The sequence below is a fragment of the Sphaerodactylus townsendi genome, linkage group LG10 (genome assembly GCF_021028975.2).
Source record: "Sphaerodactylus townsendi isolate TG3544 linkage group LG10, MPM_Stown_v2.3, whole genome shotgun sequence".
In the NCBI taxonomy this organism is placed as follows: domain Eukaryota; kingdom Metazoa; phylum Chordata; class Lepidosauria; order Squamata; family Sphaerodactylidae; genus Sphaerodactylus; species Sphaerodactylus townsendi.
The window spans coordinates 51172754-51184211 of NC_059434.1; the positions used below are offsets into that span (position 1 = coordinate 51172754).

At 44.5% G+C, this 11458-nt stretch overlaps 1 protein-coding gene across 1 annotated transcript; it reads right to left on the reverse strand.

Annotated features, from left to right (window-relative positions):
- Positions 1-4448: 4448 nt before the first annotated feature.
- On the reverse strand, positions 4449-10325 carry RAB33B (RAB33B, member RAS oncogene family). The gene is made up of 2 exons (XM_048508960.1): positions 9930-10325; positions 4449-8351 (listed from the first exon to the last, which is right to left on the reverse strand). Exons 1-2 carry the CDS (start codon positions 10263-10265, stop codon positions 7908-7910), a joined length of 780 nt encoding a protein of 259 aa, XP_048364917.1. The 5' UTR covers positions 10266-10325; the 3' UTR covers positions 4449-7907.
- Positions 10326-11458: the final 1133 nt, after the last annotated feature.

Sequence of the window (11458 nt, forward strand, 5' to 3'; positions counted from 1 at the left end):
TTGCAGGCAAATTACCTAGCTTAAAACATGCTGGGAGGCATGAGCTACGTTGTGTTCAAATTTCAGAGCGTTTGGTCCAGCAAACCCCCGGACCCTCCCTCACCTCACCTTCCCTTCCCTCCGCTAGGGTGCGTGGGCCATGTCCAGATGGCAAGCCCCATCTTTTTCACTCCAGATGGCAGCGGTTTTCAAGGAAGGCATAGTTGTTTCCCTTGTATCAGAGGGTGTTGCTTTGATGGCCAGCAGATGGCGCTGCTGCGGAACAGAACTGTGGTTCCAACTGTCACAGGTATGGCATGTACACAATAACTGGAACAATTGTGACATGTACACAACAGGAGATGTGGAAACAGTATGGAAACCTGGCCGCATGTGAATGTGACGTTGTGTGAAAATTTCAAAGCAATCAGTCCAGTAGTTTGGGAGATTTCCTATCGGCAGAAAAACGCACTGATAGATTTATATATATATACTAGCGGGCCCTGCCACGCGTTGCTGTGGCTCAGTCTGGTGAGGTGGGAAAGAAAGAAAAGGGGAAGCGAACGGTTCGAAAATGTATCATTGCACAATGCTTGCAAGGAAGGGGAGGGAAATGGGGTCCCTCGCTCCCCTCCCTCTCTCCCGTTCTCTTGCATGGCACCCCGCCCCATCCCTCCCTAACGTTTCCCTTCCTCTGCTAGGGTGGGTGGGCCATGTCTAGGTGGCTGGCCCTGTCCCTTTCACTCCCTTCCCTTGCAGGTGAATTACCTAACTTAAAACACACTGGGAGGCATGAGCTACGTTTTGTCAGAGCGTTTGGTCCAGCAAATCCCCAGACCCTCCCTCACCTTCCCCTTCCTCCGCTAGGGTGGGTGGGTCATGTCCAGATTGCGGGCCCCATCCCTTTCACTCCAGATGGCAGCAATTTTCAAGAAAGGCATGGTTGGTTCTGGAGGGTTTTCCGGGCTGTGTGGCTGTGGTCTGGTAGATTTTGTTCCTAACGTTTCACCTGCATCTGTGGCTGGCATCTTCAGAGGTGTATCACAGAGAAAAGTTTGTTTCTTACTGGGTCTAAGTGAGAAGGGAAAGTTTAGTGTGGTATATTGTCCATGTCCCAGGGTGGGGAGCCAATCATTAACTGTTTGGGTGGAACTTGCTATGCAAAGGTGTGGTTGAGTGCATTGTATTGCAGGTGGGGTTATCAGTCCATTTTTTAAGTACTGGGAGCCAGGCCCTGCTAATCTTCAAAGTCTCTTCTTTATTATTGAAATTGTCCTGGTGTTTGTGAATTTCAATGGGCTCCCTGTGCAGTCTGACATAGTAGGCTTCTGAATTGTCCAGAATTTAAGAATTGCTTAACACATGTTCTGCAACTGCAGATTTTTCAGGATGGTTAAGCCAACAGTGTCTTTCGTGTTCCTTAATACAGGTCTGAATGCTGCATTTTGTGGTTCCTATGTAGACCTTTCCACAGCTACAGGGTATGCGATATACTCCTGCAGAAGTGAGGGGGTCTCTCTTGTCCTTTGCTGAGCGTAGCATCTGCTGTATTTTCCTGGTGGGTTTGAAAATGGTTTTGTAGGTAATGCTTTTTCATCAGTTTCCCTATTTGATCTGTGATTCCCTTGATGTATGGTAGAAATATTTTTCCTGCGGTAGACTGTTTCTCCTTAGTCCTCTTGGTTTCTCTTGGTCTTAAAGCTCTTCTGATTTCTGTTGTGGAGTAGCCATTAGCCTGCAGAGCCCAGTCTAGATGGTTGATTTCATCAGGGAAGAGATGAGGTTCACAGATTCATTTTGCACAATCTGTCAGAGTTTTGATTATGCCCTTTTTCTGTTGTGGATGATGGTTGGAGTTTTTATGTAGACACCAGTCTCTGTGTGTCGGTTTTCTGTATACTGTGTGGCCCAGTTGGTGGTTGGGTCTGCGAAAGACCAAGACGTCTAAAAAAGGCAGTTTCCCTTCTTTTTCAATTTCTATGGTAAATTGTATGTTTGGGTGGATGCTGTTAAGGTGGTTCAGAAAATTCAGCAGTTCCTCCTCACCATGGCTCCAGATTGTAAAAGTGTCATCCACAAATCGGAACCAAGTTGCAGATTTCCTGGGTGCTGTGTTGAGGGCTTCTTTCTCAAAATGTTCCATGTAAAAATTGGCTATCACTGGGCTGAGGGGGCTTCCCATGGCCATCCCATCGGTCTGCTCATAATAATCATTGTCCCCTTGGAAGTAGCTGGTTGTTAGGCAGTGTTGAAATAAAGCAGTGATGTCATCTGGAAACATTTGGCTGATGAGTGCAAGCGTGTCTTTTACTGGAACTTTGGTGAACAGTGAGACAACATTAAAGCTGATAAGTCTGTCGCTAGGGTTGAGATGGAGATTGCTAATTTTTTCGATGAAGTGGGCTGAGTCTTTAACATAATGCGCTATGTGTCCAATGTGGCTTTGTAACTGTGAAGTCAAGAATTTTGCCAGTTCATATGTGGGGGAACCAATCGCACTCACAATAGGTCTGAGTGGGATGGATTCCTTGTGGATTTTGGGGAGTCCATATAACCGGGGTGGAAGCGCTTCTGACTTGCAGAGTCGTTGGCATGTGTCTGGTTGAATGGAGGAGCTCTTAATCAATGTGATGGTTTGGCGAGTGAGTTTCTTGGTTGGGTCTTGTTTCAGTTTTTTGTATGTTGTGGGATCCAGGAGTTCTCTGATTTTTTCTTTATATTGTTCAGTCTTCATGATTACTGTTGCATTTCCCTTGTCTGCTGGAAGGATGATGATTTCTGGATCTGAGCTGAGATTCTTAATAGCATTTCTTTCCTTTCGTGTAATATTACTGGGGGGAAGTTTTGCTTTTCGCAATATTCTTGCTGTTTCTCCTCTTAATTCCTCTGCTGTTTGTGTGGCTGGCAATGTCTTTCTCCATTTTTCTGTAGGTGAGGTTGTCAATTTTGTCCCAGTCCTGGCTTCTCATTTTTTGACTGATGTGGATGAGGAGAAGTAGAAACACCTTGTCTATGGCTGCAAGTTCTTTGCGGGTGGTGTGAATTCTCTCACGTACTAATGCACATTCCAGGCGGTCATATATACGGTTAGCCTGTGGGGATTTGAAAGTCCTTTTTGCTTTGAGAAAGGCTGGAACAGTCTGGAATAGAAGGCATGTTTGTTTCCCTTGTAGCAGAGGGTGTTGCTTTGACAGCCAGCAGATGGCGCTGTTGCGGAACAGAACTGTGGTTCCAACTGTCACAGTTGTGGTAGATTCACAATAACGGCCACAGTTGTGACATGTACACAACAGGATGTGTGGAAACAGTATGCAAACCTGGTCGCACGTGAGTGTGACGTTGTGTGAAAATTTCAAAGCAATCGGTCCAGTAGTTTGGGAGTTCACTTGTCAGGAGAAACTCAAAGGGGCTTACAATCTCCTTGCCCTTCCCCCCTCACAACAAACACCCTGTGAGGTGGGTGGGGCTGAGAGAGCTCCGCGAAGCTGTGACTAACCCAAGGTCACCCAGCTGGCGTGTGTAGGAGTCTACAGGCTAATCTGAATTCCCCAGATAAGCCTCCACAGCTCAGGCGGCAGAGCTGGGAATCAAACCCGGTTCCTCCAGATTAGATACACGAGCTCTTAACCTCCTACGCCACTGCTGCTCCTAGCCACTGCTGCTATAATACTAATGATGATAATGAAAAGGACCACGGGAGTCTCTACAAGTATATTTATTTAAAAGTTTTGTATTCCACTTACCCAGATCTCAAAGACCTCAAAATTGTCATAGTGCTAATTTAAACACAGAGTGGCAGCGACTTATCCATACTAGGTGGTAATCTAGAATACAACAGAAATCGAAACAAAATGTGACAGAAACTGATTTATTCATTTTAAGACAGTATCACGCAGTGTGGTTATTCTGACAAAATCACATACAAAGAAATCCTTCATTACTTCAGCAGGATGAAAAAAAATACAAAGTGACACTGACTTCTTAATTAAAGTGTTATTGTTACAAAGGGAAGCATTTTGGATTACCTTATATACTCGCCTATAAGCCAAGTTTTCCGCCCTGTTTAAAGGTTGAGAAAAGCCCCTTAGCTTATACCCGAGTCACCATTTTCTATTACTCACAAGGAGGCTGGGGACGGGGCTGGGACAACCTCCCGCCCCCCCCCCCCCAACCCTTGTTGCTGCCCTCATCCAGGGTGAAGGGGGAACCCAGAGGCACCCTGGCTGGCTGGGCTTCCTCAAACCCAGGGAGGCAGAGGGAGCTCCTTATTTGGGCAGTGACATCAGGGGGAGTCACTGCCCAAATAAGGAGCTCCCTCTGCCTGCCCGCTGGGTTTGACAAATCCCAGCTAGCCGGCAGGCAGAGGGAGCTCCTTATTTGGGCAGTGACTCCCCTTGATGTCACTGCCCAAATAAAGAGCTCCCTCTGCCTCCAGGCTTCCCACCCTCGGCTTATACCCCAGTCAACAAGTTTTCCCAGATTTGGGCAGTAAAATTAGGTGCCTCAGCTTACACACGGGTCGGCTTATACACGAGTATATACGTAACTGTATGTGTATGTGTGTGTGTGTATGCAGCAACAGGATAAAATGCTATTGAAAATGTTATATAGCATCATTATTTTGTGATTCAATGACAGAAGAATTCTGTGCAATAAACAGTTATAAGCTGCAAAATATTCATCTCACAGGTTGTACTGGGTGGTAGCACCTACATAACTTGTTCTTCTTCCACTCCTTATCTACCTCATTAAACCCTTCATTTTGTGCTTATTTATTTTTTTTAAAGTTTATAAACAAGCACTGATACCACATTTGCACTGAAACCTTCACTACATGTTCTTAATTTACTGGTGAGTCCTCTAAGACATAGGTGTCAAACTCGCGGCCCTCCAGATGTTATGGACTACAGTTCCCATCATCCCCTGCCAGCATCATTCTGGCAGGGGATGATGGGAACTGTAGTCCATAACATCTGGAGGGGCATGAGTTTGACACCTGTGCTCTAAGAGAAGAATGTAAACCATGTTCGAAAATCATCTACATTTGAGACACGTCATTATTAAAAAAATAATTACAGACACAGCCAATTATTCACAGAAGCAGTATAAACTAAAGTTGCTTAAACTTTAAAACAGATACATTCCCTTTTCTGAGTATTATACAAAAAAACTTTGTAAACAGCTGAACTAATAAGCGAAAAAGACTGTATAAAATCTTGAGCACCATCCACATATGCATGCTTAGACCAGCGTGTCCATAGATTTTAGTGACTGAGGTGCAATTAATATTTATTTAAACCTAGACCATAAAGCTAGTGTTTGGTACTCCAGTAATTTACAGAAGAATATTTTTTATTCATTATATATCTTAATTACCCTAAAATGACCAATGATAGTTATATTAAGGTAAAGATTCTAAGCTTGAGAATATGCTCATAGTTATTTTTTTCCCAGCAGCAGCATATAGTGAGTGAATACCGTGTTAGCAAATTACACTGGGCAAAATAAGTGTTAATAAACAGCACTGATACTGATATATACTCCAAGGCTTACGTGCTTTTAAAAATTTCAGTTGATCTAAAGGTTAACAGCCATGGTTAGAAGCACCTTTCCTCATTACACAGGAGAGAAGCCATCTTTTAATGCAACAGGTACATTATTAAAAAACATAGGAAGTATGCTTTATTCTTCAACTTGATCTCAGATTTCTGATAATGCTGTTCCGCAAGGCCATGGGATTACCCATACCCAACACTGCATGTTATGAGATGATCGTGGGAAAGCCCTGCTCGTGCACACTTCATATGGGCAAAGCCCTTATGGGTAAGAAATGGGCAAGCCTTAGCTTTCATTCTCATCAAAAAGAGATTTTTTATATTGTTTGCACATGAAGAAGCACCAAGTCAAAACAAAATGTGGTATCATATGCACTTCAGTTTTAGCTGCTTCAGTTACAGAAAACAACAACTTACATTCATTTTTATTTTTTCCATTAGAAATCATAACCATCAAAAATATGGAGCTAGAAGGGATCTCCAGGGTCAACTAGTCCATTCTCAGCACAATGTAGGAAGTCCACCATTACTTTCACCCAAATCCCCAGTGACCCCTAATCCATGCCTAGAAGATTAATTTGACATCCTGTAAAATGCCATGGGATAGTCTCTTATCATCATATACTAAGGCACATAAGTTATTTCGTGCTGGAAACACTGCGTTTCAGTCGTGTTATTTTAAGAACATTAAAATGACACAAGCACAGATCAATCAGCACAGGATAGTATTTGTTCTCCCAAATCAGTCTACCAAAATCTACATTTGTAGTTCAGCAGACCTTTTCAATAATGTTGCCACTTCAACCTTAACCATGTTCTCTAGGTCAGCTTCACAAACTAGTATCCTGATTTAAAATGTCTGCCTAGAACTGCCCCATGCTTTGGATGCCATATTGTAGAAGTGTGCTAAGACTGCAAGTTGCCCATTGAGACACGCCACATTTCATCCCAGCAAGGGAATACAAATTGATGGTTAAAAATGGCTGACCTCAGTGGTGTCAACAGTTTTAAGTAGGGCAAGGGGGGCACTTCTACCCTCTTGCTGTAAAACAGAAAGAAGTTTAGCTCCATGGCAAGTAGGACAGGCAAGTCATGGATCTTCTTATGCTGCTGGAAAACTCTTAAAGGTACAGGCACAAATTTAAGAAAAAGTGATCTTAATGATTGTTCCAGCTCCAGAGTTCTGTTACAACTGCAACCAATATTGTTATATGGTTACTGTTTCCAATGCTGTTTCCAATGTTTCACTAGATTTATAAACCTATCTGGTAAAAGACAAGAGCATAGTGGTACAGAACAAACTGGAATAATCCTGAATATTCTCTCTTAAGTATTTTCTATCGTTCACTTAAGAATAAGTAAAGACCTTTAAGGAGTGCTAGACATATGAAAAAGGACATGTTGAGTTTCCAATCCTATCTTTATATAGAAAAGCTCTGAATGTGCATCCCTTCATTCATGAGACTCCTGAGAGAGTATAATTAAAAAATCAAAATGTGAGAAGAATCCAACACTAGCACTCAAGTCAAATCTTTCCATTCCACTGTGCACTGCTCAAAATATGGAATAGAAATGTTAATTTCACAGGTACACAACAGTAATACTTTGTAGCACTTTAGTTTTCTACAGAACTGTGGTAAATTGACATGCTAACAGTGCGATCCATTGGGGGGGACTCCTGGAAGTGGCGCAAGGGCATACCAACGTGGCAAGGGGCAGATATGCTGCTGGAGGGGCTAATATGCCAGTGGCGAGATGCAGCGCAATTGTGCAGTGCCTGAATGGAGAAGCTGCTGCATGTGCTGCATGTGCCAACAGTACTACTTGCACTGGCCCAGGTGGGGGCAGTTGGGGGGCTTTCCCAGATGTGGAGCTGACTTTCCACAAAGTTTTCAGCCTGGGAACTCCGACCTACGTCACAGTTTAGTGATGTAGTCCATTGGTGGTTTTCAGGTCAACAAGGGAGTTTTTCAGTTTTCTATGTTCCCTGTGCTTGAAACCATTTATGAACTGGTACAGCTTTGTTGCAGTGGCACTGTCCCCAGCTGCTGCGGAACTGCCCCTCCCCATAGGTTGCACTGTAAGGGCATTAAAAAATTGATCTGCTATATCTATCTTAGTGAGAAAAGATCCTGAAACTATAAACTAAAGGGATGATGGCAAACTTCACTTGAAAAGCTAATTTCCAGAAACTTCAGCAATTTGTGGATCCAACAATTACAAAGTGCAAAGAGTATAATTCACCAAGACACAAAAGCATACAATAAAGTGCCAAATTGATCCAACATAATACCGACTACACTGGAATATGACCAAGGCCACAATCTTGAAGCACTTGCTGTTGAACATGAGAGTGACTAAAAATGATACAAATTAACACCAACATGTGATGGCAGGTTTTGGTTCCGATTCTAAGTGTATTGTGCTATGATCAGGTGGCTGACTTAGCATTAATGGCTTGTGACTCTTGAGTTTATGAGCCAGAGTCATAAATATGGCTTCCACATGATCATTGTCATCAGGATTTTTAGCAGATGTTTCAAACAGTGGCATACTATGAGTATCAGCAAATTTCTGTGCCATGTCCGTCGGTATCTGAATTGCATTTCTCAAATCACATTTATTTCCAACCAAAATACGGGGTATGTCATTAGTGAACAAATGTTGCTTACACTCCTCGATCCATGAAGGCAAACTATGAAAACTTGCAATGTTTGTCATATCATATACAAATACGACAGCATGTACATTCCTATAGTAGTGTTGAACCATGCTCTTCCTGAATCGTTCTTGGCCTGCTGTATCCCAGAGTTGGATCTAAAATTGTCCAAAAGGGTAGGGGTGGAGAAAAGAGAGAAAACACAAATAATTTCACTGAAGGTGGCAACAAGATACCAGCTCAGCTGACTAAAGTAAGATCTTTTCTCTGGGTAAAAGTGTGTCCACCATTTTAATGTTGTAGAAAAATATATAAAGCTAGCATGAGATGTTGCATGCTTCTGTAAGGAACCTGTATCCCTGTTAATCCATCATATTGTTCCCTCACCCTTCCTTTAAGAACTTCAAGAGGTATTCATGCCCCCCCCCCCATGTTGTCTTCAATTTGAAAAATCCCAATTTGAAAAATCCCAAAGTCACACAATGCATTTAGATAAGAAAAGTCATGCTGGATTAGACTCTCAAGTCTAGCAATCTGTTCACAAAGTTGGCCACCAGGTGCCTCCAGGAAGCCAACAAATAAGACGACTGCAGCAGCATTATCCTGCCTGTTTTATACAGCACTTAATATTACAGGCATGCTTCTCGGATTCTGGAGAGAACAGGTATGGATACTGTGTTTAGACTAGTAGCCATGGATAGCCTTATCCTCCATAAACAGGTCCATTCTCCTCTTACAGTCTTCCAAGTTGGCAGTAATCACCACATCCCAGGACAGGGTGTTCCACAATTTAACTGTGTGTTGTGTGAAGGAATACTTTTTGTCTGTTATGAATCTCTCATCCTTCAGCGTCAGCAGATGCCCCTGCTTCCTAGTATTATGAGAGAGAGATTCACCCACTCCAACACTCTGTGTAATTTATATCTTATCATAACTTCCTTTATTCGCCTTTTTTCTAAGCTAAACAACCCCAAGCGTTCTAACAACTCCTCATTTGGCTGTTGCTCTAGCCCCCAATTATTTTGTTCACTCTTTTCTCAAGTTCTGCAATATCTTGTTTTAGGTGTGATGACCAGAACTCTACACATTATTCCAAGTGTGGCCTCACAACAGATTTGCATCAAACCAGCATGATCACAGCAGTTTTATTCTCTATTCCTTGCCTAATTATGGCCAGCATGGAATTTGCCTTTTTTTCACAGAAAATGGTTGGACATTCTCATCAAGCTATTCACTACCACCCCAACATCCCTTTCTTGGCCTGTTGCTGCCAGCACAGATCCCATCAGAGTATATGTGAGGTTGGGATTTTGGGGAGCTCTTTACAATCCTTTTTTTGGTTTAGCCACCCTAAATAGCTTGATGTCATCTACAAACGTGATGAAGAGGCTGAAAAGCACTGGACCCAGCTCAGATTCCTGAAGGACCCCACTCCAGTAAGGAACCACTGTAGAGGGACAAAAGAATGGCAGGCTGCAGACGCCAGGGTAAGGTGAACCAACGGATCAGAGCGGCCTGAAACCTACCTGGTGTCATTGGTGACACCTGGAGAGGGAAGGGGAAATCGGGTCGCCACCCCTTCTCTCAACCTTGACTGGCCCCAAACCGCCCCTCCCCCCGGCACGCGCAGCCATGACAAGCTGCCCCCACGGGCTCAAGGGAGGTGCCTGTTGCAGCCAGTGGCGGTCTCATTCCCCACCCCCACCCCCCGGCGATGACATCAAGCTGAACCGTACCTTAATTCGCTCCCCGTCGATGTCGACGGCGCGCTCGCGGAAATCCACCCCGATGGTGGCCTCGGTGCGCTCCGGGAAGCGGCCGGCGCAGAAGCGGAAGGTGAGACACGTCTTGCCCACGTTCGAGTCCCCGATGACGATGATCTTGAAAATGCGGGCGCGCGCGGGGGGCAGCGTCCCAGGCTCCGTGCAGCTGTCCGACAAACTCAGCTCCAGCGACGACTCCAACTCCGTCGCCATTCCCGCGCCTTCAGCTCCGGCAATGACAGCCGCGTTACGCCCCACCCCTGGCCCAATTCTCAGTTCCACCCGCCGGCAAAGTAAAGCTGTGCGCATGCGCACTTGCCAGCTCAGCAAGGTTTCGATAGGCGGTCGCTACCCTTGAATGGCTTCCCTTGCCGCGTGAGGCTGTAGTAGGCGGGACTCGTGAGAGGATGCCCCTCCCCTGTCTTGTTAAGGACGGAACTGATAGGCGAAGTCAGATAGAGACGCGCGGGAACAGGCCCTAACTCTGCGAGAACTGGGAGGCTTCTTGAAAACAAACCATAACGTCACTGATGACGGTTACGGATGGCATGGGTATAAAAGAGACAGGTTCCCTTTTCTTCTGCTCACATTGACCTGGCTGTCTTTTCCCCTCTGGGAAAAGACCTTTGGGCCCGCCAACTGGGTCGCGTGTTAGTCTATAAAAACAGAAGTCCAAAGGCCCCTTAAACACTGATGACCTAGGAAAGCTCTCCGGAATAGAAACATTAATCCCTCTTAGAGCAGCAATTCTAGGCTATTGCCTGCAGGCAAGATTGGTGACCCTGTACAGGATTATTCTCCACCCCTTCCTCCTGTTCTTGGCACTTTCAAACTACCAGGAAAGCTGAGGGGGAGGGGAACAAATGGCAAAGCCAGATGTGCCAGTCAGCTCTACTTAGCTAGCCGGTCTCACCGTAAGTTGAACAGGATGACAGAAGATATCTCTTAGCATATAGAAACAAGAACCCGCCCCGCCCCCCAGCTAGTTCACCTATATAGGGATGCTTAGAGCTTTAGTAGCCCAATAATGGTAACATCCAGAGGTGTATCTAGGCAAACTGGAGCCCAGGGACAAAACCTGAGTTTGCCCCCTCCCCCATGACCAAACAATAATTTTCTCTTTCCTAATTTTGTAATCACACCAACCCTATGAGGCAGGTTGTTAGTCTGAGAAACAGCTCCAAGCCAGTGCAAGTTGGTATTAAGCATGTAAATCTCTCACAAATAACCCCCAGCAAAACATTTACCTAACAAATGTCAGCATCAGCTCTCACAAAACACCTCTAGTGGAATCCACCCCCAAACAGCATAACTTTCAATAGTGTTTAAACTAGGGAGTCCAGATTCTTCTTTTAAATCCACTTTAAAGGGAGAATCTGGGGTCCCCAGTTAAAACAACATTGAAAGAGATGCTGTTTTGGGGTGGATTATCCCCCACCCTGAAACAGCATCACTTTCAATATTTAAATTGTGGACCTCACATTCTCCCTTTAAATCCATGC

Excerpts from the sequence above, each read along its gene's own strand:
- RAB33B (XM_048508960.1), bottom strand. The coding sequence starts at position 10,265 with ATGCGCACAGCTTTACTTTGCCGGCGGGTGGAACTGAGAATTGGGCCA. Across the intron at positions 8,352-9,929 it reads TCGACGGGGAGCGAATTAAG|ATCCAACTCTGGGATACAGC; the intron begins GTACGGTTCAGC and ends GGACAATTTTAG.